This window comes from Elaeis guineensis, chromosome 16, assembly GCF_000442705.2.
Source record: "Elaeis guineensis isolate ETL-2024a chromosome 16, EG11, whole genome shotgun sequence".
Lineage (NCBI taxonomy): Eukaryota > Viridiplantae > Streptophyta > Magnoliopsida > Arecales > Arecaceae > Elaeis > Elaeis guineensis.
In genome coordinates this window covers 22,082,533-22,109,707 of record NC_026008.2, presented here as the reverse complement: position 1 = coordinate 22,109,707, position 27,175 = coordinate 22,082,533, and the positions used below count along the sequence as shown (strand labels likewise).

Below are 27,175 nucleotides of genomic sequence, written 5' to 3'. Positions count from 1 at the left end.
TGAAGGCCACGATGGAAAAGAAGGATCAAGTAGTGAGATATCTTCAAGAGAGAAAAAAATTTCCCATCCATTATAATTAGGAGAGATATCAAGAGAAGAAAAATTTATGCATGCCCCAATCTTTGGAAAAGATGGGATATTCCTAACCTAGGATTTTAATAAAGATTGGATGAGGAGAATTGTAGCCAAGGCTATCCCTCTTGAGTGGTTAAGGATGTTGCCTAGATATGAAAGATTAGGATTGAAGGGTAGCACTCTTGTTATAGAAGACTGTTTGGGATCGTCTTCCATAGTGATTAGTTTTGCATGGTAGATATATGCACCTCCCCCTTCTTTGCCGTTGGTGCTTGAATTTGGAGGAGACAATTAGTCATACTATCTTGCATTGCATGAGAGCTCGTTAGGTGTGGTAAATTGCCCTAGATCAGGGTATCATTAGAAACCCCCACCAATCCATGGATGCATTATTGGAACATTTATAGAAGGGACAATAGAATGATTAGGGGGCTAATTGTTGATTATTTGTTGCTACGTCATCCACCATATTTAGTTCTCAAGGAATGCATATAGCTTTGAAAATGTAGGTCACATCCCTTTGATAATATTCATGAAAAAAAGTGCAAGTTCAAACAATGAAATACAGTCAGACCATTACCATTTGAAGGATTGTGGCAACAATGAAAAATTGGGTCTCGCACTTGTCACTTAGTATACAGTGTATCTTCTAGAATGACATACTTCACTTGGGAGCCTTTACCTCTTGGTTTTCTCTAAATCAACTTTGATGCCAATGTCTTAAGTTGGATAGTCGTGTGAATAGGGATGTGAGATTTGTGATTCAAAACTAGGGATCCGCATTGATAGCTATAGGAGAATGCTATCTATATGATGTCATGGTCGTACTTACAAAGATAAGAGGATTTTAGAAGGGGTTGATTTATGCTGTCATAGTTCTAACGGCAGCTATCAGCTAGGTATTTGACTAATAGAATCATGCTAAGAATTTCCATCCCATTTTAAGAGGCATAAAAAAAAGATGATCAGCATTGGCTATTCATGTTTATAGCGAGATTAACAATGCAGCAGACTAAGTAATTTTTTATATTTTTATATAATAAATTTATTTGGGATTTGACCCTAGAGTATCTTGTTCGTCGAGGGACATGTTGCATGTAGGTTTTAACCAAATTTATTGTCATCATGCCGTCTTTGAAAATAGTCCAAAAATATAGGAACGCTATCGACAAAAAAAATTAATTTAAATAAGCTTTTCAGGCGTATCTATGTGAGTAAGCTTGCGTTCTAAGCTTTCGCGGGATTGAGTCCGCGATACATACATCCCAGTCTGTGGAACAGTTCATGCAGTCGCTGCTTATAGTCGGTCGGAAAAATGTCCGGCGACGAGGAGGCGAAGGGAGAGACGAAGCCGTGCTGCGTATCCCACGGCTTCCTCCGCTCCGCCTCCACAAAACCTAGCCGGATAGCCGTCGTCCACGCCGCTGGCGGCCTCCGCCTCTTCCGCGCCGCCCGCGAGGGTCCCTCTGGCGAGCACCCGCGGGATGGCCTCGACGCCCCCCGGGTGAGCTCCTCCACTCGGCTGTATCCCGGCGACGAGTACTTCACCTTCGCCGACGTCCTCTCCGCCGTCGATTCCCTCAGCCGCCGCCTCCGCCGGGTTCTCGATGGTGGAGACGATGCCGATCTGGTCCGGCCTCAAGGTTAGGGTTTCGAGAAATCTCTTCTTTTTGCGCGCTTCTCTCTTTGGAGTGCTAGATTTTGAAATCCTAACGAGGTTTCTCAGGACTGGGAAACGCCTTTCAAGGGCTTCTCTTAACCATTTCATGGACAGGCTGCAGCTTTATCTACCAACACTTCAGTTTTAGAGTTTTCTATATTATTATTCTCATGGATCGATTGGGAAAAAAAAGCTACCTTGATGCTGAATAATTAATTTAATGAGTTGAAGTGCAGGTTATTCGGCCATGAGCTCAGGGGATGACACGAAGAGTTCGACAATGGAGGCAAATGGAATGCCTCGAATAGTGGGAGTATATATGCCCCCTTCTGTGGAGTACATTGTTGCGGTCCTTGCAATACTAAGGTGTGGGGAGGCATTCTTGCCTTTAGACCCATTATGGCCAGAAGAAAGGATTCTATCGCTCATTTCATCTTCAAACACTGCTCTTGTCATCAAAAGTGTTCCATTTTCTCGGTTGGGAGGCAATCGGCAATTGGATGCAGTTGATTGGATTGTAGAATATACTAGCTGTCCAGTTTTACATTTTAAAATGAAGGTAGCTTTTAGGGAGCAGGCTGGTCACTCTGATCTAGAATGGCCATGTGAGAGCAGAAGTCCGAGGAAATTTTGTTATCTGATGTACACATCTGGCTCAACCGGGAAGCCTAAGGGTGTCTGTGGCACTGAGAAAGGTAATCTGGCTAGTACTCCTGGAGCGATGATTCCACGTGTGACTTTACCTTGACATTTGCTTTGGGGATCTCCTGTACGAGTGCATCAAAGCTTACCACTCTGAATTCTGTGTGCATTGGTAGAACTAATGCTCTGTATTTGTACATCTTGGAAAAATAACTGTATGGTCTCTTGGATTATATCCAAGTTCATCAGCAACAATCACAATACCATAACAGCTAGCCATCTAAGTTAAAAATTACTCATGTCTTTAGAGTGTCCACTATTTGGGAATGAAATTCTTGCATTTATAGTTACAATTAGTGTCATTGTAAAAAATGGACGACATGACCTTTTGTTTTCTTCACTCTTTTGCCTGGTAGCCATGGTCATCCATTGATAACTGTCATTGTGGTCAAAGGAGTTGGATTTTGTTGCAGTGAGTTCAGGACAGGAAGGTCACGATGGGTCAAATCAGAATATGGTTCAAAGATGATTCAGATATTTAGATCCATTTCATGTAGGATTGGTTTTGACAATGGGATTCCACACTGTAGATAATCACTATGATGCACTCTTGTGTCTAATGTTGGTGACATTGTGGCACAATATGCCTTGATAACACAGAATGGTGGACTTATTTTAAATTCTTGTATATGTATGCATGCATTCATGTGGAAACTTTTTTTAAGCCTGGACATAGTGTGTTCAAATCATGCTAGTTACCTATCTTTTGATCAAAATTGTCTGTTTGTCACGGATGTTCTGTTCTTTAAATATGGTTTCAGTAGCATTCTCTAGTTATACTAATTCTTCTTTTCTTCTTTTGTTTTTTTATGTCTTCGAGATCTAATTGTGTTTTCTCCAAACATTTTCAGGTCTTCTAAATCGCTTTGGGTGGATGCAAGACTTGATTCCCTTGTGCACACAGGACATTCTATTGTTCAATACGTCTATCAGTTTTATTGACCATCTGCAGGAGTTTCTTTCTTCTATTTTGACTTGTACAACACTCATCATTCCTCCATTTGATGAGTTGAAGTCTAATCCAACATATATACTTGATTTTATCAAGGTTGGACTTTGAATGACTATTATTGATTTTATAATCATGAATATCCCATTCTAAGCAAATCATAGCTAGTAATCTATCTTGTATTTTGTACTTTGTTCTGTGGATATGTTCACATAATCTTTGTGATGAACTTGCTTAGTTATCCGTGTTGAACAAAACTTGACCATTTTGTGCGATGATGCTTTTGAGGGAAATGATTGCAAACTTATGCGCATAAGTAATTACTAAGCCACTGTCCATGTGAGATCAGATAACTTTTGGTGCCACGATTATTGACTCTTTTAGTTTTTGTAAAAGGTAGATATGAACGCTCTATCTACTGATGTTTATTGAGTTGCTATAGTTTCTGTATCATATGTTTTGAACTGAGATGTCTTCCAGACTGTCTCATGTTGAAAGCATTTTTCTTTTCAGGCATATCGCATTTCAAGACTGACTTCCGTTCCATCTTTGATGAGAGCAGTTCTTCCTTCCCCGGAGAGCTCACACTTTTTTCAGCGTTGCAACTCTCTCAAAGTGTTAGTTCTTAGTGGGGAAGTTCTACCTATTTCTTTATGGCGAAGTGTTCAGAAAATTCTGCCAAAGACTACCATCCTTAATCTATATGGCAGTACAGAGGTCAGCTATTAAATCTATTCTCAGGTTTGTTTCACTTGATATTTTGTTAACCATAAACCACATCACAAATAAATTTTCCGTTGAAATATGTGACAAAATGTCTTAAAATTCTAATGCTGCATCACTCAAACAGCTCAGTGCATCCTGATTATATTTGTATGTATTTTAGACTCTCAGCTGTTTGATGGTTCTGCACTAGCTGGATATTGTTGGAGATGTCTGGCCAGGATACCACCATCATGGGACCTTCTTGATATCACTCACGTTGCACCTGATCATCAAGAGAAAGAAAGAAAGAAAAATAAATACAAGGCAAGAAAAAAAAATCAAGTATGTGGATCAGCCCAAGGCTTGTCTCTACGGGGCATACAAAACTTCACTATGAAAAAGGACTAAGTACAGAGGAGATCCTCACACTCTTAACCCTTATATACAATTTCTCTCAAGTAGAAGCTACCTTTACAAAACTCTCACTAGAACCCAGGAGACTCTGCTTGACAGTCTCCATGAAGCCCCTACTTCTGCTCTCTGTCGGCACTAGGATCTGCTACAAGAATCTCGGCTACACCTATTCTCTACTGCCTCTGCACTCGGATTTTTGTTGAACATGCTACCACCGTGCCCCTTTGTTTGTCCATAGGGGTCTTTAAAGCCCTCAAACCCACTTCAGATAGGAGCAAGGACTCCTATGAGCATCCAAACAACTCCTTAAACCGTCAGATCAAGATTGGCAATGCTCCAAGCCATTCGATTGTGCAAAACTGGTGTCTTCGGTCCATTGAAACCTCGTGAGCCACATGAAATGCCTCTGAAATGCCGTCGGTCTACCGTGGACCATGAGAAATCAGGCGGAAAATGCCTAGCTAGTCCACAGAGGTCGCATGGACCGCGCAACACCCCGCGGTCCACTGTGGACCGCAAGAAAAAATGGGGCCTGGGTGCCCCTGCGCACTTGCTGGGCCAGCCCACACGCATGCCTGTCGGGCCTGGCTGCATCACCGCCAGTCCGCCGTCGGCATCCACCGCTCTGTGAGTCACGCCATCTTTTTTTGCGCGTATCTCCTCCGTCTGGACTGTTTTTGAGCTCGTTGGACTTCGTTCATCGTCCTGGATCTCGTTGTGAGCTTATTGTGGACCGATTCTCGAGGCATCAAATCTTAACAATCTCCATCTCGACTTGAGCTCATCTCTCGCCCCCATGCCTTGGGGCAAACCTCTACTGCTCATAGATGTGCAAACATGGGAGTCGAGCCAGGCCACTCGATCCCTCTCCGTCACATGCTGTGTCCTCTCTGATCTGAGATCTGCTTGAGGTAGTCTCCTACGGCAATAGGAATCTCACCTTGTGACGTCGTCTGTCATCTTCTCGAGTCTCCCATCTCGTGTTCGATCTACTTACTCCTGGAGCTCTATCTCGTATTGGACTCTCTGTCAAGAGGTAGTGTCTCCCATACTATTCTTTCATCACGACCCTATTGCCGCGCATGATCTTTAGGATTCCTTCATTAGCTCTCCACCTGTGGTCGGTCGAATTTAGTCTATTGAGGAAAATTAGATTTCTCTTGAAGCTAGATATGTATCGGACCTCATCCAACTTCCTCACTGCTCCATGTGTCTCTATGCTGACCATTCCGATGTCCTTGATCACATAGCTCGATTCATCCGGCAAGTAAACAGTACCTTCACTGTTCTCCAGAGACTGAAACAGTTCCTCTCTGCAACAAACATTATGGGAACAAGCAGAGCCTAAGATCTACTGCTTGAAAGGAGTAGATACCTCATCTGAGACCATAAGCGCATCAACGATCTCAGTGTCGTAACTAGCCGCCGCTATAGTAGCTATCATCCGATCTTGAGTTGAGGGCAATCTCTGATACGATGTCTCAACTTGTCACATCGGTAGCATTTGATCTTGCTGTAGTCCCTCATCTTGGAATTGGACCGCCCACATCGCGATCTCATGTCGTTTCGTCTTCTGCTGTCATATCCTCCGGTCACTGCCATAGCTGAGTCACCTTTTGAACTCGATGTCCGGTTCTCTCACCTGAGAATCTCATTTTGGAGAAGTGCAGAAGTCATCTCTTCCATCTTGATGGTGCTCTTTCCTACCAGAAGAGCAGTCACCAATGATTCGAAAGAGGAAGAAATGGATGATAGCAAAACCAACATCCTGATCTTCTCCTCAACTTGCTCACTAACGCTGAGGAGGTCGGTGAGGATTTTCTGAAAGTTGTTTAGATGCTCCTGTACGCTATCCCTCGATCATTCGCAGCTGGTAGAACTATTTTTAGAGAAAAAGAGTGTTGGTGAGAGACTTCATCATGTACCACTCCTCGAGCTTCGACCACATCTCGTCGGAGAAGTCTCGTCAAGCATATGGATCACCACGTCATTGCTAGGTACAAACGGATTGTACTCACTGTCTGCATCTGGAGCCGCTTCCAGACCGTCATCTCCATGATAGTCGGCTTACCCTCGTACAAAAGAGCCTCGATTAATTCCTGCTGGATGAGCACATCCTTCACGCTCGACTGTCAGAGGGAGAAATTGCTCTTTCCATCAAACCAACTGATCTCCACCTTGATTGAACTTGTTTTCTCCATCTTCTTCAATCTCAATCAACACTATCACGATCTGTGCGCTGATACCATCTGAGCTCTGATACCAGTTATTGGAGATATCTGGCTAGGACACCACCACCAAAGGACCTTCTTGATAGCACTCGCATTGCATCCAATTAGCAAAAGAAAGAAGGAAAAATAAATAGAAGATAAGAGAAAAAATCAAGTACGTGGATCAGTCCAAGGCTTATCTCCACGGGACATGTAAAGCTTCACCATGAAAAAGGAACAAGTATAAGATGAGATCCTCATACTCTCAACCCTTATATACAATCTCTCTCAATTAAAAGCTATCCTTACAAAGCTCTCACTAGAACTCAGGAGACTTTGCCTGACAGTCTGTCCGAAGCCCCTGTTTCTACTCTCTGTCGGCACCAGGATCTGCTACGGATATCTCGACTGCACCTATCTTCTATTGCCTTTACTCTCGGATTTTCACCGAACACGCTACCATCGTGCCCCTCTATTTGTCCATAGGGGCTTTTAAGCCCTCAAACCTGCTTCAAATAGGAGAAAGGACTCCTATGAGCATCCAAACAACTCCTTGAACCATCAGATCAAGATCAGCAATGCTCCAAGCCATCTGATCGCGCAAAATTGGAGTCCGCGGTCCATCGAAACCCCGTGAGCTGTGTGGAATGCCCCGTCACAAAACACCGTCGGTCCACCATGGACCATGAGAAACCGGGCGGGAAATGCTCGGCCGGTCCACAGCGGTTGCATGGACTGCACAACATCAAGCGATCCACCGTGGACTGTGAGAAAAAATGGGGCCTGGGCGCCTCTGCGCACATTGGGCCGGCCTGCACGTGCGCCTGCTCGGGCCCGGGCCGCGCCCGCACATCCGTGCGCTGGGCAGCGTTGCCAGGCCTGGCTGCACCGTCACGAGCCTCCGTTGCTCCGTGAGTCATGCCACTTTTTATGCGTATCTCCTCTGTTTGGACTCCGTTTGGATTATTCTTAGGCTCGTTGGACTCCGTTCGTTGTCCTGGATCTCGCTGTGGGCTTATTGTGGACCGAATCTCGAGGCATCAAATCTTAACAATAGATATAGCATGTTAAGTTGCTGAAAGAACATGGATATAAACTGTATTAGTTACGGGATACTGATATAGGATCTGGATGCTTCAATTTTGGGTCCTATCTGCTCATATTCATACGATATCAACTTGTGAACTTTTGCATGCTGAAAACCTGTAGATAATCTTGGTTAACAACCATATTGAACATTATTATCAAATTTAGTTCTCGGTAGAATTGTGGCTACTGTGTGATATTTAGACTCCTTCAAGATTTCTGTTGTTTCTCTTCGAATCAGTTATGATCCAAAATGATGCAGATGCTGGGACAAAAGAATATGTCTATATGGTTTGTTGGTATCTATAAACATTTATTTTGATTTTCAGGAATGTGAAAATACACATTGTTGAAATTACAAAAATATTTGTGTGTATACCTGTATATTGAGAACACTAATGCTAGGTATAAGGCTTCAAATGCAGTCACATGAGTGGGCAAATACTGAGAGGAGATTGCATGATGTGAATTTTAATTGGACTTCTTTAACAACTTGTTAATGTGCTACAAAATTCATGGTATCAGTCTGACTACTATTTGTAGTGTACTTGCAATATTTCTTTGCTCCTGATGATATCTTGTGTAGCATGCTAGGTTTGTAGAATCTTATAAACAGTAGTTCCAAACAGACTTACAAGTTTATTTTCTTTAATAATTATCCCATGCTTTCAGGTATCAGGTGATTGCATGTATTTTGATTGCAAAAATTTACCAACGATTTTGGAGGTTGAACCACCAAGTAGTGTGCCTATTGGGATACCTATATCTAATTGCAAAGCTGTTCTTGTTGGGGAACCAGACAAACCTGATGAGGGTGAAATATACGTTGAGGGTGCCTGTTTATCGATTGGATATTTTGGTGAGCCTTTGATTGGGAATCCTATTATGGACAATGGTTCTCCATTGCACTACAAGACTGGTGATTTCGCTAGACGCTTGCAAAGTGGTGATCTTGTTTTTCTTGGGAGAAGAGACCGCATCATAAAAGTCAATGGGCAGCGTGTTGCTTTAGAGGAGATTGAGAATACCCTCAGGGAACATCCTGAAGTCAGTGATGCTGCTGTAATATTTCATGCTACCCATGGAGTGCCCTCCCATCTTGATGCATACATTATGTTGAAAATTATTGGAGAGTCTCAGGAAGAGCATAAATCCCATACAGATGAACATCATTTAATTGAAGATTTAATCACATCTATCAGAAGTTGGTTGATCAAGAAGCTTCCACCGGTAATGATTCCTAGCCATTTCTTCTGTACTAAATCATTGCCTAAATCTACATCCGGGAAAATAGATTATTCGAAGCTGGCAAATTCAGCGTGTATAGGAGAATGGGATAAGAGTGAATTTGAAAGTAGTTCTTTTGATGGCTGTTTGAAAATTATCAAAAAGGTATTGCCCTTTGCTCTCTTCTTTTTTTACTTATAAATTCCACTGGCCATATTATATTTTTAATGCTTTTGCTTCATTTTTGGCTAGTGCTTAAATTAACTATCACTAGTGTAAATTCTACAGATAATCATTTCTTCAGAGCTATTAATTTAGTTTTTTGGCTGGAGCAAGAAAGTATTCTTGTCTTTTTTATCTTTTCTGACCCTTTCACATAACTAACTAGCTCCTATCCTTGCATTTTTTACTTTAAAAGAAAAACACTTGCTCTTTTCCATTCTCCTGTAATCTCTGGTCTTTAGGCACATGACTTACAACTTGTCAGTTATTTTCCATGCTTGTACTTGTATATTTGAAACTTCTAAGTTTCTTTTAGTTCTCCACATTAGATTCTTGTTATCTTTAATTATTCCAAATGCCCACATCAACATTCTTATTTACCCATTATTTAGCAGAATTTGATGTACTAAGTTGTAACATGATACTACATTATTCTTTTTGAAAGTGTCATACCTTTTTAAATTGTGAGATAAATATTCTAGTTGTAAAAAATTCTCTCTCTCTCTCTCTCTCTCTCTCTCTCTCTCTCTCTGTATATATATGTCTGTATACATACATATTTGTGTATGTTCAAATATAAATAGAATATTTTCTAACTGCTCATGCCCTATATAAATCCAACTTCCACTGGGTTTCATCACAATCTTCTGCTATTTTTGCTGTTTATCAGGCATTTTGTGAAGCGTTAATGATTGAAGAAATTTCGGACTATGGTGATTTCTTTATGATGGGTGGTAACTCAATTTCTGCTGCCCATGCTGCGCATAATTTAGGGATCGATATGAGATTGCTTTACATCTTTCCTAGCCCACACAAGCTTTTAAATGCTCTACTGGATAGGAATGATTTACATGACAATCCTTTCAGCCCTATCCCTGATTCTTCTAGGAAGAGATCAAAACTGCACAGCAGCACATTGAGCTTCTCTAGCGCAATGATAACTGATCAGCAGACATCTTCTGGAAAAAGGGTTCATGATCTCCCTGAGGAGCATAAAGCAATAAGTGACCTGGAAAGAAATGATGGGTCTTCTAGTATTGATGACCCTTCAAGAAGAGATTGCAAATTAACCTCTGCTTCGCATGGTACGGTTTCAACCAACTTATGGATTTTAAACTCTGATTTTCCAAAATGGTGTTCATTCAGCCGCTGCAGTCAATTCATGCATGGAGCTGAAATTGAGTTAAATTATGTACATAGATTATGCTCATTGGTTGAAATTCCAAGATATAAAAAGGGATGTCTGCAAGAGCTCTGGAGAGTAACACTCAAGTCATGTGTTGATGCTTCACCATTGGTTGTGTTGATGGATGGAAATGTAAACCTTTTTATTGGAGCTCACTCGCACATGTTTCTCTGCATCGATGCTTTCAGGTAAGCATCATTTTATTAATTTTGCAAAAACTAGTAAATATAAACGTTATACATGCTTATATTGTTGGTTGAGTTTCGGCATAAAGCACAACCATGATGTCCTTGGGCAATTAATGGTTTGGAATTTAAGGCAGTTTAGGGTTGGTGGAACATTTTGATTATCTGTTGATGTTTTGGAGGTCTTCATGTTGGGTTCACTAACTCTATTTATCAGTTAATATTTTTGTCTATTTGATGATTAGTGCACTTTTCAGTTTTCTTTTGCTTATAATACTAAATACTGTCATGTACTGTGAAAAGGTGGGGTGACTGTTTTGGGGGAGGGAGAGGTGCATGGACTGGGATACCAGAGTATTTCTATCCTTCAAAATTGTTTTCTGAAAATATAAAATGTTATTAGCTGAAAACATGATTGGATAATAAATTGTTAGTGCCCAATCCCCAGAGAGAGAGGGGCCTCTTTCTTCTTCTGTTACTCTAGTGAATCAACTCTGATGGACCTGATTTTACAATTTTTCTGCTACTCTTTGTAGTATTGACATGCAAGCCTAATTTTAATTTTCTTTGAATACTTACATAGTATGCTCTAAATCATATCAAAAAATATATTTAAATTGTGGGGTTTTCTTTATTGATTGATTAGTGGTCTTGTACGATGGGAGGTCAAATTGGAGGGTCGTGTTGAGTGTTCAGCAGCTGTTACTGGAGATTTTTCTCACGTATGTAAACTCAAACTTTACATGGCAGCTAGTTTGCATGCAGAGCTTCATTTCTACCTCCAGTTTTATGAATTTTATCTTTTTAAGAATATTTTGACCAATAAAATATTTACTTTTATAGGTAGTAGTTGGATGTTATAAAGGAAAAATTTACTTTCTTGATATCATGACGGGGGACATCTCTTGGGCATTCCAAACAGATGGAGAGGTATGCCTGGTGTTTATTTACATCCATATCTACTTTTCAATTTGCTTTTTCGCTTAGCTCACTGGAGGATAATTTTGAATTTACCATCAAATACTCAAATTTCGGGCTGGATAGTAATTATTCTCACTTTGTTTTACACATACATAACATCTTGCTAATTGATTACTAAATAAATATTGTATACCTATGTGGGAAATATATGTCAACAGAATAACATAAATCGAGGGCTGGATTGGACCAAAATTTTTCTTTGCTAAAACAAGAAAATTTAATGAAATTTTTATCAGTAAGAATTAAAATTATATTGTTTTGATTCAATGTTCTTACAGCTGCAGTAGTTAAAATGCTGTCGACTCGTAGTTCTTGACCAACCTGACGTCATTGGTTATAACCAAGACCTAATTTAACCATCACGTAGATGATTAGGACATGCTCAATGATGACAACCTGTCCTCCCTTGTCACAATGCTAATTATGTGTCTAGAATTTAGGTCACCTCTAATTAATGCAACATCATGTAAGTGGTTTGATTGATGCTCAGGTTTCCTCTCGTGTTTTGTTCAAGATTATTCCATGCATGTTGGATCTGTATAATGGTGAACACAAGTGGTAGAAGAAAGATAGGATTCTACAGGAGGTGACAGGATTCTACAGGAGGTGGTAGATCAGGAATCAACTTGTGGATCAGGACAAAATCTTTATGGGTGATTGTGAAACTTGAAGCTAGTCCACAGAGTTGGATGGCCAGAAGGTCAGGACAAGGGGTTGAAAAGTGAGTTGTGATATGATGTCACTTGTTCAATAGTGATGTGCGAACTTGAGCATAAATGTAGTTGTAGTGCGAAGGGCTGGGGAAATAGGATGTGAATAAGTGGGTTATTGAGTGTATGGTCGTTGACCCAGGCCTCCATGCACACAAGGTCAAGACAAGACTGAGGCATGAAGGACTATGGTTGCTTAAGCTGAATTTTAATGGGCTTGGACATGCAAGTTGACCCTTTGGCATGGAGGGACCTCAGAGGGTGGTGGTTTGGCATCTGGCCTTGCAACACCAACATTAGGTTTACCTTAGTCCATTGTAGCAAAAGGATATTGCATGATCATGTCATGTGGATTTGATAAGTGTGCATAAAGCTGGCTTGGTTAGGATTGTAGTGGGGAGTCATGGCATGGAATGTGGTGCTTGATTACATAGGTTGCATGGTCCTGGCGATATTCAAGGTGATCTGGCAAGACAATGTTGCAGCAGACAGGTGCCATGCTGTTGTGCACCATGAGAAAGATCTGCCTCGTGGCATGGAGGTGTTCATGGGCATCTCGCTAGCGCCAATCATGTAGTTGCTCATAGACACTAGAAAGCTCATACATACAGAAAGTCAAGCCAAGCTTGGATTTTTTGTTGGATTATTCTGTGTTCCAAGCATGTGCTTAGGGTAAGAACTCGCGATGGATGACCTCAATATGTAGTAATACTAGAGATTGTTCGATCATTATAGTGTGTTTAAAATTAGAACTCATAGTAGATGACCTTGACATAGGTAATATTGGGTAGTATACAGAATCTAAAGGCTGACTAGTGTGATAGGACATGGTACCTAGGACCAGTGAAAGTGGCAGGCACCCTGGTGACTGCCTTCGACATCCTTGGATAAAACAACATTGGCTAACCAGAATTGGACTAATTTCAGCTTTTGTGAAATTACAGCGAAGGTTGGATCTAGATGTCCAGTTTAACCTAAATTTCATGGTCAAGCTTTGGCCATAGTTGTGACTCAATTCAGGTCATGAGCGTGGGTAATCAAATGGGTATGCATGTCAGTTCCAATCATATTTTAGGAAAAATATACATCATTAGCTATTAGTCCAGAACACTTTAAGGCTAGTGATCTTGGTCATTGGATATTTATCCAGTGGTCAAAATGACTAACTTAAAAAAAGGAGGAAAATACCTAACATCCAGATTTGTTTTTGAATTTTATACCCTCAGATCTTGCCACCTCAACCACCAAAAACTACCCTTAGTTTTTATAATTTCTCCTTGTCTTCTTTCCCTGTGGGTGTGGTTGCTTGTGCTTAATGAGATAAAAAATGCCAATGACAATCTCTCTCCCTCTCTCTACTCTATACAAAGTGGCAACCCAATAAGCAATAACACAAACTCATTTCTCTCCTACTCCAATCTCCAATAAAGTATCCAAGCCAATGTAATTCGCAACCCAAAGTGGAAAGAGTATTAATGTACTGTAAGAATTTGCTGGACATTTTTCTAGCTGTTTCTAATGTGGACTGATTGGGCATGAGTATGGATTTCTTGGGTCAAGCAGATTATTATATTTGTCAATAAAGTCAACCCACCCGTGGCTTTGTATTTGAAAATAGCAATCTTTTCTCACCCAAAAAATAGCGATCTTTGGTAGTTTGTGTCAAGTTTTAGTCAAGATTGTTCTTGTCAGATTAGAAGTCTTGCCCACTTTATACCTGTCTGTAATTGCCATGTTGGTGATCACATATGCTTTGACAAATTGTTTAAGTGGTTTTTGGCTATTTTCAACATGTACTTGATAAATACACAAGCGATCAGTCCAAGGTTCGTCATCTCGGTATTAGATTCCATACCGGTACATTCTATTATAGTATTGGTATATGGTTCAGTACAGTACAATATCGTCAGTATGTTATGATATGATAGTGTCGGCACGGTAGCACGGTGCAATGCTCGTACCCAGCGGTACGGGGTAGTATGGCAAGCACTAGATCAGTCTATTTATTTTCAACACTTATTAGGCTATGATAATAGGAGTTTACTATTTTCCCTTTGAGGATTTCTTTTTTTTTTTTGCAATGCATTGTCTTCAATTTATGTATTTCCCATTTGGGCTTCCTCAACTGAATTTTGATCTTTTTTACTCTTTTGAAGGTTAAAATGCAGCCGGTTGTGGACAAACAGAGAAATTTGATATGGTAATGACAGAACTTTCCCCTGAATTTTATGTTAAGCAAAGAATTTTACAAACTAGTTCATGTATGACGAGTTTTATAAGCATCAAACTTATTTGATGCTTCGGTTCTTGGTAAAGTTTTCCTCTCTTTATTTGTTATTTTGTTTCAAAGGTCTGCAATCAAAATACTGGGGAAAAATAAAAGAAACCAAAAACGTGTTTACTGAGTTGCTTGTTGAATACACATTATAATCCATAATTTTGGTTTCGCAAACTTACAAGTAACCTTTATAGTGAAGAAAAGGTATTTTGTCCTGACTGAACTTATTTGGCATCATTCGTAACGACTAACTTCTTTCTTATGCTCAAAAAATTGTAACATGTTGACATTTACCTGGCCTAATTTATTTGTTATGCTGAACAAAATACAGGTGCGGATCACATGACCATTGTTTGTATGCGTTAGATTACAAAGAACACTGTTGTGTTTACAAAGTCTCATGTGGGGGGAGCATTTTTGGTTCACCTTCTATAGATATGGTATGTTTATAGATATCTGCAGAAGTTTTGCTTTAATTATATTCCTTGTTCTCTCTTTCTCTCATGATCAACAAGGAGGTATTTCCATATTTTTACTTAATAATCTGCTTTGTTTATGTTCACTGTTTTCTGTTTCTTGTTGTTGGACCTTTATTGGAGCCATTATAAGCCAAACTTATATAATTTGGGAGCCAGTAAATTATTAAGGGTTTATTGTCCTTTTTGCACTAATTAGCGACTGGCCCATTTTTCAATGAGAATTGATACTGCATGGATTGGTTTACTCTTTATCATGGTTTGGGAGCCATGTTGGAGCCTCGTGCTTTTTGGTTGCATGCTTTCAAGAGTAGCTGTTGGAATACATTACAATGCTCCAACAAGTTTTGATCCTGATTGTGCTGCTGTGGGTTTCTCATAATGTGTGGGGTGTGTGTGAATCCCATGTGTCATGTCAATTGATCATAGCCCTCTTTTATTTTATGAAGCACGTGATGCCTTAGAAGAGGCTGTTGAAAGCTGATTATGATCATTAAGTGCTGATTTCAATTGAGAAGTATTTGTAGTTTATACAATCAAGATGCAGTGCCAGGACAAACAGATTGTGGTAAATCCTCTTGCGCTATTACAAATAAGTGAATTCTGTTCTTGCTGTCTTGTACTGCAGAAATCAGCATGCTATTATTTGGATTCCTCAGGGTCTGCATACCATCTACCTCTCTTGGGCGTGCTTGTACCCAGTCCTAATTGTGCTTAAATTGGTGATTTATACTTACTGATGCATATTGTTTCCATCTACTACTATTTCCATGGGTGATATTTGGTGTCAAGGTTTCGAATATCGGCAGGATAGTAGGGTATCCCACCATCCTGGATGTCAGTACAGGGCACGGTCCCAAGTGTTGGTACAAGACAAGTCAGGAAATGGACTGGGATGAGATGGGACATATACGTCTTGATTGTCGGAACACGAGGCATCCCATTCCATAGAAAAATTGAGACGGCCCCACCCCATGATATGTGGGGCTAAGAGCTATTTATAGTAGGCTAACTATAGCAGTTCTCCTCAAGGAAATAAGGAAAACATGAGCATCTCATTGGAAGTCCTCCAAGTAATGAAAAGAGGAAAGAATGGGAAAGATAATTTACAAATTATGACCTTATTATGGAAAGGTATAGAGCCTAGCTTTATTAATAATTTGATGTTGTATGACACAACAGAAAAAGTATGGGAAACTACAAGAGAAATGTATTCTTTAGAGAAAAATATCTCTTGAATTATGATATATGAACATATTTTTTAGCTTTAGCAAGGGAATAAATCATCAAGTGGTTATTATAGGCAATTGAGAGGACTGGGAGAGGAGTTAAATGTGTATTAGCCTCTCGCAAAAGATCTTGAGAAACAAAGGTAGCAAGGGGAAAAGTTCAGCGCTTTCTCTCGTGACTTAGTTATAATTATGAGCTTTTGGAGGGCAGTTCCTGTGCAACAATGTGCATGCTCGTCCTCAATGAGTATCCATCTTTTCCTCTATTCAACATATAGGTGACAAATCTATGTTTGTCTGTTCTGGTAGAGAGAGAGAGAGGAGCTCGAGGAGACAATGGAAGAGGTTGTGGCAGTCTTGTCATAGCACATTGAAATTTACCAAGTGCGGGTGCATACTCACACCATGGAATGCTGCTAGGATGTGATTAGAAGGCTGGCTTGGGCTAATGCCATAAGTACTAATCAAGCATTTAATTCTAATGCTTTTAAGCTTGTTGTATCATCCAATGCTGATCCATTAACATTGTCCACCTCAAGTAATACAGTCTCTATTTCTTGGAAGGAGTATAATCAATTTCTTCTGCAGAAGTCTTCATCTAAAGCTATTGTTGGCTAATTAGGTGTATTATTTGCTCACCAACTTGGATATTGATTCACAGGCTTCTGATCATGATGGCATCTCTTAGTTCTTTTTCTCTTAGGTCTGACTCTTCTTCCAAAAATTTACTTTGGCTAATGGTACCTTATCTCCTAGTTGTGTGTAAGGAGAGGTTTGAGCTTTAGTCTCATTGTCTTCACTCTTCAGTTTTATATGTTGTGCCAACTTGTTAATGGAATCAAGTTAATTAAGTCCTTGAATAATGCTAGTACATTTTATCCTACTCATTGTGAATTTCAGGATCTCCATACAAAGAGGACTTTTGGTGGAGGATGTGATCCTGGTGGTGGTTACCCTTCATATCGAGTCATAGAGAGTCTCCGGTTAAATGACATTGTCGTTTGGAGCATCCATCATTTTCTAGGTCTTGTATTTTTAATGGTCTAGAAATGTCAAGAATTTGTGCAAGTCTTGGGAGTTTGCTAAATGTCATCGAACCATACTTCCTCCATGTATTAGAAACATAGGCAAAATTCTTTTGATCTTGTGCATAATACTTCATTTTTTAGGTGGATTTAATTGTTTTATTACATTTATTGTTGACTAATCTTGCATGACATGGCTCTATCTCATGAAAAGAAAAACTAAGTGTTCTCGATGTTTACATTTTTCACACAAAAAGTTTTGTATCATTTTGATGTCAATTTTAAAATTTCGATAATGGAGAAGAATACACGTTCAATGAATTATTATCTTTAGGACCAAGGAATTCTTTTGCAGACATCTTGCATTTAAATGCTTTAATAAGATGGAGTTGTTGAAAGAACAACTAACGTCTTTTCAAGGTATCTCATGCTCTTTATTTGAAAGGAATGTTCCAAAATCTTATTTGAGTGATGTTGTGTCAACTGCACGTTACTTGTTCAATAGTATTCTTTCATCTTTGTTGGGTAATAAGAGTCCCCTTCAAGTGCTCTGTACTTAAGAATCTGTTCAATAATTCCCCATGTCTTTTGTTGTGTTTACTTTCTGCAAAATCCCAGTCCATTTAGGAAAAAGTTGAACCCTAGATCTTTTAAGTGTGTTCTCTCTAGATATTCACGCTCACGAAAAGCATATAGGTGTTATAATGCTGTTTCTCATGAAAGGTATAAATATCTAGAAGTCACCTTTTATGAAGATATTTTGCATTATTCTAATAAAGGTCATTTTGTAGAGGATACTTGTGAAGTTAATACAAAAACTACAATTTGTCCTCTTGTACTTCCCTACTTGATGAACCGTCTAGCATATCTCAAGTCAAGTAGCCTCCCCAGACAATTGTAAACATCAGGAGAAAGAAGAGTAAGGCACTCAAAGACATGATTTTTGATCAATCAACCAAATCTTCATCATCAACCAATTTTGTTGGAGATCTAGGTACAAGTATCAATTCTACATCTATTCTTGTCATTTATTGTGATCCGCACATGGCTCCTTGAAAATGGAAAAACATTTAGCTCCCATCTCATTTGTAATTTTATTTGCTTCGACTCCCTTTCTCATGTACATATCTTTTACTCTTGTAATCTCTTCCACATCTACTTTGAGGAATTTTTGAGAAGCTTACTCACATCCTGACTTGACAAGGCTATGATAGTGTGATGGAAGCACTACACAAAAGTGGAACCTGGGGTTTAGTGCCTTGAAGGGAAATGACTAGTTGGATGCTATTGGGTGTACACAATTAAGTATGAAACTAATGGTTCTATTGAGAGATACCTAGCTCAGCTATTGTTGGGAGCTATGTCCATACTTTTGGAGTAGTTTACTTCAAGACTCTCTCGGCAAAGCTCAACTATGTTCAGATTGTTATTTAAATAACTGTTAATCTTTGATTGTCAATATTTTAGCTTGACTTGTAGAGGAGGTTTATATGGATTTACTCCTGGGCTTTTCTCTAGCTAAAGGTTTAAAACTTATTTGTAAAATCCATTTATTTTTTGAAGCAATCTCCATATGCTTGATTTAACAAATTTAACCATATTGTATTTGATTTTGGATTCAAAAGAAATCAAGCTGATCACTCTTGTTTTTAGAATACTACTCATGATATGATTGTTTTTATCAAGCGGTGCTAGATGCTGTACTGGTTGGTGACTAGTAAGGTACAGTATAGCATACCGGTCATCTGATCAGTATGCTAGATTCTTTTTTTTTTAATTTTTAGTTTTTTGGTTTTTTGAATCTTTTTGTTCTTAGTTACTATTTTAATTATTTTGGTTGCTTAATTTAGGATTTTGTTGTTGTTTTGATGTCTTTTTTGTGATCAAATGAGTTTAAAGTATAATTAATGCAATTGTAACATAACTGAATGCATGAGTACATATATATATATATGTATACAATGTAAAATGTGCTTTAAGTACAGAATAAGTATTAACATCTACAATTCTGTAGACTGTATATGTCCTTCGTATGTGTCGGCATTGCGATTACAGTTTGAGCTTGGGATGTTAGTCCAACTTTTCAGGTAATTTGTCCCATATCCCTGCATTCCATTATCTTGGCCTGTTGGATAGCTACCCTGATATTGATCCTCTATTTGATATGGACTAAGCCATTAGAAGATTTCAACCTATAAATTGCTGAGTCTTTGGAGGGTGGTAGCCAATCTAATACAACACCTTAGATGAAGAATATCCATGAGTCATAGCCTAGCTGGTGCAATAAAATCCTGGTGTGCAATTAAATCAAGATATGTCCAAGGACCCTACTTGATTTGTGAGGTCATCTATAGTAGCAATGTCATGTCCCAAACAACCTTGAGGAGCTTGTCTCATGTGATAGTATCCTCATGGGCTCTGTTAGGTCATGCACTATGATCTCTATCTTATGTGGCATGATTGAATTGGGCCTTATGGTTATGGGTGAATTTAAGACCTTGGGGTTGAGTCATATATAGTCGTGCCATGTCGATGCTACCTCCCTAGTCACCAAAGACATCATTGCTCGAACTGTCATTGTCATCATCACACCTTGTCTTTCTGGATCTCCACGTTGCACCATCTACAACTTTAGTGATGGTAGTCCAAAAGCATCACCTCTTGATCTTAATCTATATCATGCTCTGGATCCTTTTTGTATCCATTTCTGCAAGTTTGACAAACGTATGTCACACCTTGTCTTTCTTGATCTCCACGTTGCACCATCTACAACTTTAGTGATGGTAGTCCAAAAGCATCACCTCTTGATCTTAATCTATATTATGCTCTGGATCCTTTTTGTATCCATTTCTACAAGTTTGACGAACGTATGTCATATATTTTTCATTAACTGATTAATTACTTTATTGATTATTTAAAAATTATGATTTTTATTGCAATGCAAAAATCACCGAATTACTTCGGAAATTACTTCTACATTACATATACAAGCTACTGATTTTTCATAATTTTATAATTATGTAAATATTTTTGAATTATTTTTTATATAATAAATTGATATTCAATTATAACATATCTAGAAAGTTAATTTTAATTCATATGATTATGGATGCTGCATATACTTTTATATCAACTGATCATTATTTAATTAATTATTTAAAAATTAGTAGATTTCATTGCAATGCAAAAAATCATATACTATTGCTTTAGAAAAAACTCCTGAGTTTCCATAGATGATACTAATTTTTCACAATTTTGTAATTATTTAAATATTTTTTATTTTTAATAAAAAGTTATTATTAATTATAACAATATTTAGAAAATTAATTTTAGTTCGCATTAGTGGAACACCCTATCATATTTTCCTTAGCACATGGGTATGCACCAATCACACTATTTTTTCCAATTTATTTAAGTTTGTGCTTAGGTTGCTACATGCATGATCATGCTTGAATTTAAATAAATTGTTATCAAATTGAGATAGCAAGTAGCATGTGTAGCCTTAAACATGCTATCGATTTTTCCAAAAATTTTTGATCATTATTTTATGTATTATTATTTTTAATTAAAAATATATTTTTAATTTAAAAATTTCATGTATCCAACAAAAATTATGATTTTGGCTGCATTGCCTAGATCTACGGCATATCGTGAAATCATGACAAAATCCAAAATTTTGGCATGATCTTCCCTCACTTTTCCCACTTTTGGCCAATTTTGGCATGGCAAGAAAAGGAGAGGGAATGGGAGAGGGCTTTTCCCTGATTTTGTGTTGGATATGGGCGGAAATCCATGAAAATACCTTTTCTTCATCATCTTTGAGTAAAGAAAAAAATATGGAAAAGTGTAGAAAGCATGAGAGGTCTTCTCTGCCTCCCTCTCAATTATTGAAGGAGGAATAGGGCTCGAATTGCTTGGTTCGGGCCCTATTCCATGTTGAAATGCCAAAGCATTCCACTTCAGGGGTGCTATGGTTCATGTTACGCGCCCCCCGTCCCCAAATCGGATGGTTCAGGGCGGTATGATTGGTTTTTATGATATAAGATATTGTTCTTATAGGGACAACAAATCAATGGTTAATCAGTTCTTAAGAGAGGTGAGATCAAAGATTTAAGACAACTTTATTATTTCACAAGAATTGAGATGTGCATTCCAAGAAAGATGTTTCACTAAGGAAGTATGTCATGGATCTTCTTGAAGATATCCGACTTCTTGGTTGTAAAATTGCAGACTCCAGTGGACGCCAACTTAAAATTACACACTGACCAAGGGGAGCTTCTACTTTATCCAAAAATGTATTGTTGACTAGGAGAGTTGATATATTTGGTCATTGCTTGACTTGATATTACTCATGTAGTTAGTGTCGTTTGCTAGTTTATGCTGGTCCTCATCCAAGTTGGTTTCAGGCTCGTATTGGCTACCAACCAACTTGGTGCAATATGGATCCATATTGTGCTATGCCATGGCATAGCGAAATAGGGAGAGGCAGGAGGGGAGGGAAAGGGAGAGAGATGGAGGAAGGGGGAGAAAGGGCAGAGGTTTCTTGGCAATGGTGTCACGATGTCGAAGAGGAGGGATCGAGCAGCATCCGATGGAGAGAGATGGATGGGGAGAGAGAGAGAAGCTGGGAGGCTTATCGATGATGTTGGTGTTGAAGAGGGAGGAGTGAGGGACATCCGATGGAGAGAGAGAGAAAGAGGAGGCTTACTGGTGATAGACAGCATGGACATCAAAGAGGGGGGAGCAAGCAATGTCTGATGGAGAGAGAGAGCATATGAGAGAGCCCTTGAAGCCTCTCAAATCGTCAAACCCGAGGGGTGATGATATAATCGAATTAACCCAACTTGTGGAACCATCCTGACTTGGCATCAGTTTGGTTTTTTTGGTATGTATTGAACCACCGGTTGAGCCAGTTCGACGATTGTTGGTCCTCGTAATCCTCATCTTGAAGTTGTGTATCAGGCATGATTTGCTGTATGGCTTGCCTTGCTCGATATGTGGTGTAACATACAATATCAACACTTGGTATGCTTTTTCATACTATACAAAACCGCATACCAACACCATAAAAGGATGGACGGGTACGGGATTTGGTATCGAGATAGTGAACCTTGGTATCGGGTTTTGAGATATCTAAAAGATCACCAATACAAGGAATATTTTGTAGTTGGGGAACATAGTAAAATGTTTGGGAATATTTAGATGTTGATCGGGCAGAATGTCCTTATTGCAGAAGGTGTACTTTTTTTTTTGGTTCGGGGTTGGGGGGGGGATTTGATTATACACAAAGCAAGAAAAATACTATAGCAGCAAGGTTGATTGTGTAAGCACAATATAAAGCTATTCTGCCACATGTCAATTTATATGGCTTTGCACCTATTTAAGTGAGGATTTATGTCTCCCAATCTATTCCCCTCTTATGTGATGAGTAGCTTTCATGTATATTGCAACTAATCCAATTTTCCATGAGAGGACTAGATTTATTGAAATAGATCTTTGTATTGTTTAGGGAAAGTTGCCAATAAAGAGATTATGCTTTATGTTCAGTCAGTTCTCAACTTGAAGATGTGCTTACCAAAGCTCTCCCATGAGATCAATTGAATTACATTATTGTCAAGTTGGTCAAGATTGAAATTTATGCTCTAGCGTGAGGGTGGCTGTTATCAACAAGGAGGTTTTTCCATATATTTACTTGATAGTCTGCTGTATTATGTTTGGTGGGTTGTTCTCTATTTTTATTTTTGTGTTATTGGGCCTTTTTGGAGACCATAAAAGCTCAAACTTATATTGTATAGGTTCCGGTCACTTATTAAGCGCATTATTGTCTTTTTCGCCCTAATTTGTGATGGCTCACATTTTTTATTAATAAGAATTGATACTGCATGGATCAGTTTAATCTATGTGGAATCCTTGATCTCTCCTCTTTGCCTTCTCTCTCCTCTCCTCTCCCAACTTCTCATCTCTCTTACCATCTCATCTTTTGTTTCTTCCTTTTTGCTGCTGTTTTGATGCCGTAACAGGCATTTGTGTGGCCATTTAAGAAGAGGAAGTTAGATGCGTGTCCAAGGGTCTGGAAAAAGCTGGGAAGACTAAGAATACTTGTTTTGAGAATGATTTTGGAGAAGTTTGTGACAACAAAGAAAGCGATTTTAGTGGTAATTAATGGTAAAGAAGGATTTATAGATTTACCTAGTGACTTAAGTTTTTGTTTTTGTCTTTTTTTTTTTTTTTTGGGTTTCCAGTACAAGTTCAATAGCAATGCCTTAAGTCCTATAATCAATTGAGTCTTGCAACATATTTGAAATGATATTGATGTTGGATGATCCTTCTCAGTTGCAATTGTGATAATCATCAGCATATATAAACTGCAACTGGACATTATGGACATATTAAAGTTAGTAAATCAGAGCTTGAAATTCGTTATTCTTTTCAGATTTAATAATAACAGAGTCTAGATTAATTGATTGCCTTGTTCATGATCTAATCTATGTGGGTGTTCTTCTGTTAGGTTCATAACATGATCTATGTGGCATCTACAAGTGGCCGTGTGACTGCAATATCACTAGAGGTATTACAGTGATCATAGTTTCCTATGATGAGAATATCTGTTAATTTCATTGCACTTCTAAACTATCAGGTTGGTAGTCGTATGCTAACAAAAGGGGAATATCTTAGAAAGAAGGCAAGTTTCAGGGTTGCTTCTAGTTTAACAAGATTACAGTTTGAGTTCCTTAATGCCTTTTAAGCTAAAGTTTGATTACCTAAATTATCATGTTTTTGTATCAGAGTGATCAGTGTGTGGTATATAGATCTAATGCGGGTCAATAATTCTGGCATAGTTTTGGATTGCTTGTCAAAATTGGACCATAGAGTTTATGACACGATGTATGTTTGGTCAAAAGGACTGTACAAAAGCCTTGGATAGCAGTTCTTATTATAACAAGAACATATCTTGAAAGAATGGATAAAATCCTTTTCTGTTATTGTATAAGATGACTGGCACTGTGAAAACATGAAGACTATTATCATTGTTGTCGTCATCATCATTGTTGTTGTTGTCCTTGCTGTTTTTTCTGCTATTTCTTTCAATAATTAGGGGAAAAAAAAATCCTCCAAAGTTTTCTTCTAGTTTTTATCTGTGTTTGCATCATAACATTTCTTAATCTAAAATTTCTCTTGTAGGCCTTAGTATGTTTTCTAGATTGTACGAGTTTGTTTCTAATTGTTTTAAACGAAGCAGGTATTGCCATTCAGCATTGCCTGGTTGTATGAGGCAGGAGCACCAATTTTTGGATCTCTTTGCTTGGATCCTCTAGGTGGAAATGGTACTTGTCTATTTTTTCAGCCAAAATCAAGCCACCCCATAGTCCCAAAGCTGCACTTTAGATATGTTTACTTATTTTTTTTAGTTCTTCAAGAAAAAAGGGGTCTACTGTACATGGCGTACCTTTTATGTACAAGTTGCATCAAAGTACTCATGGAAAATTTGTTCTGCAGTTATTTGTTGCTTGGTAGATGGGCATGTGGTTGTGTTGAACTACAAAGGAGCTGTCATTTGGAAGGTATCTCCATATAATGTTGCTTAATGCTCAATGCATGCACATGTTAATCCAATTAAACAATGTTTTCTTTGATCCTTCTCTGGAAGTGTTGTGCGAATTTTAACAAATGATTTGAAATTTTTCCATCATATATTTTATTCATTTAATGATTTAAAAATTAGTATGAAGAATTGCAGGATATATTAAAAGACATATTTAATTCACTGTCTTTGAGACATTTAATTATTTTATTTATTACATATTTTATTCGTTATATATTTTATTCATTAGATCAGGTACTTTTTTTTTGCCCTTCCCATTCAAATTACTGCACAGACAGCAACTTCATAAGATGACATTAACAGTGATGCTGATGTTGAGATGGACTCAAGGTTAGGATTTGGTTCTTTTAAGTGCCTTTCAGTGCAAGGAATGCATTTGATTAATTTACTGTCCTTTTGTAGATCAGCGAATAAGGCTGATGTATTTGACTGTAGCTAGGGCTCACAACACATCACTTGTCTTTCTCATGTCACCCTTTTCTTGGCCAAAGTTGTCTTGGCTAGAAGTTTGATCCCAATTTGTAAGATTCAGTGCAATGTTAAGAACCGGTCATAAAACATTCTCAAACTTCAATTTGCCATTTTGTTATCCATGCAGTTTAGTTTATGTAATTGGGATTAAGTTTATAAGGTTAAATTCAAAGCACTATGATAGTTAGGTTATTTTAATAGGTTGACACCATGAAACAACATGGCTTTCAATCACTTTGTCCTTGAACAATAAAACTAGAAGACATGCAACACAAGGACTTCTATGGGGTGCTTTGTAGTAATCCTGGGGCCTAGGCTTGCTTAATTACAAATTTCTAGTGGGATCCCATTACTCCTGGTATAATTGTAGTGATGCTAGAGATATAGACCTATTTAAGAGTGTGGTTAACAAGGATTGTTATGACCAGCAACAGCTGTGATAGGGCTTTGATGGTTATTGTTATTCAGTGGGTATAAATATTTTTTTTGTATCAAAATCTATTACTTGAATTTACGAATCTGAAATTACGAGGACATAATAGTCAACTAAATATTCTTCTACGTCTGTTATTTGAATATGTTTTGACTTAAAATGATGGCTGGTATTAGATTTGTGCTTGTTTCAGTACAAATATGTTGTGGTTAATATATTCTTCTTTGGTTCTAACCTATGTTGACTAGTGGAATACACGAAGTTTTTTATTTCATAGTTTATTAATTTCTGGTGGCTCTGAAATGTTTGTCTTTTAGATCTGACTGTAATCTCCACCTTTGACATTGCATTTATTATCATTCAATATTCATTTTCTGATAGTTGTATTTTAAATGTACTAGATAACTATTGATGGTCCACTATTTGCTGGAGCTTGCATATCTTCTGTTCTCCCAAGTCAGGTATGATTTCTTTAAGCAAGCACTTCTTTTAAATGACATCTCAAGTAACCAAATATTATTAAAATTGCATTGACATTCTAATTGGAGTTTGTAGATGGAACGCTAACAGCAAGCACCTTGTGATGTCATTAGTTACCTTCAATTATACTACCTAATGATGCATAATGCTAGAAGGTTCAAGACTTAGTCTGATGATTAAGGTCTTTTTCCCCTCTTCCCCTCTCTGAATAGCATCATGAGGAAACTATCTTATTTCATGATTCATATCTTGCAGTCTTAAGTCATCAAATAGTACTAAGATTGCATGAACATTCTAATTGAATACTTAATACATGGAACTCTAACTGCGAGCACCTTTTGATGTTGTTATATGGCTTAAATTTGGACTATATTATGGTGCATAATGCATTAAGGGGCTAGAAGGTTCAAGATATAGTCCTATGAATTAGGTTTCCCCCTCTCTGGATATCATCATGAGGGAACTATCTCATTTCATGAACTTCATATCTTCTTATGTTACAGTCTTTATGTGACTTTCTGTTTATTTCGAAAGCGTTGTTTCTTTCATAATTATTGTCAAGTTATTGGTCACTACTAGGGATTTCAAATGCTTTTTCTTTTTTTTTCCCATTTGTTTCTTTCATATTTCATGTGTTTTTCAAGCTTTCCTTTGACTGGATATCTATGTTGTTGATCTATGTCATACTAGTACATCTTGTGCTTACTCTTTTTTTCCATAATTTACTTGTTGATGGGAAATATCATTTTGCATCATGTGAGTTGAACATCAAGACCAAGAGTTGCATTATATTTACAAGTCTATCAAGTGAATATGAGAGGGGTTCTGAAATTTGCTTTAGAACAGCTGGTAGTGTCTTATCTAAGAT

General features: G+C 38.1%; 1 protein-coding gene across 8 annotated transcripts in view; it reads left to right on the top strand.

The window, feature by feature from the left end:
- The first annotated feature begins 1,280 nt into the window (after positions 1-1,280).
- Positions 1,281-27,175, top strand: part of LOC105060652 (putative acyl-activating enzyme 19) — a 28,635-nt gene continuing 2,740 nt past the window's right edge. The window contains exons 1-16 of one of the 8 annotated variants that reach the window (XR_012137479.1): positions 1,281-1,718; positions 1,972-2,430; positions 3,289-3,485; positions 3,900-4,103; positions 8,474-9,193; positions 9,921-10,624; positions 11,268-11,343; positions 11,465-11,551; positions 14,469-14,512; positions 14,922-15,030; positions 23,341-23,475; positions 23,829-23,888; positions 24,561-24,645; positions 24,818-24,882; positions 26,229-26,288; positions 26,383-26,488. Coding sequence is in view for 5 of the 8 variants with exons in the window: in XM_073250046.1 (XP_073106147.1) it covers positions 1,391-1,718; positions 1,972-2,430; positions 3,289-3,485; positions 3,900-4,103; positions 8,474-9,193; positions 9,921-10,624; positions 11,268-11,343; positions 11,465-11,551; positions 14,469-14,512; positions 14,922-15,030; positions 23,341-23,475; positions 23,829-23,888; positions 24,561-24,645; positions 24,818-24,882; positions 26,229-26,288 (3,333 nt within the window). In the remaining 3 variants the exon portion in view is untranslated. Of the gene's footprint in view, positions 1,719-1,971; positions 2,431-3,288; positions 3,486-3,899; positions 4,104-8,473; positions 9,194-9,920; positions 10,625-11,267; positions 11,344-11,464; positions 11,552-14,468; positions 14,513-14,921; positions 15,031-23,340; positions 23,486-23,653; positions 23,715-23,828; positions 23,889-24,560; positions 24,652-24,817; positions 24,883-26,228; positions 26,289-26,382; positions 26,489-27,175 lie in introns of those variants that run through there. The other 7 variants (XM_073250046.1, XM_073250045.1, XR_012137481.1 and 4 more) reach the window with 7 other exon arrangements.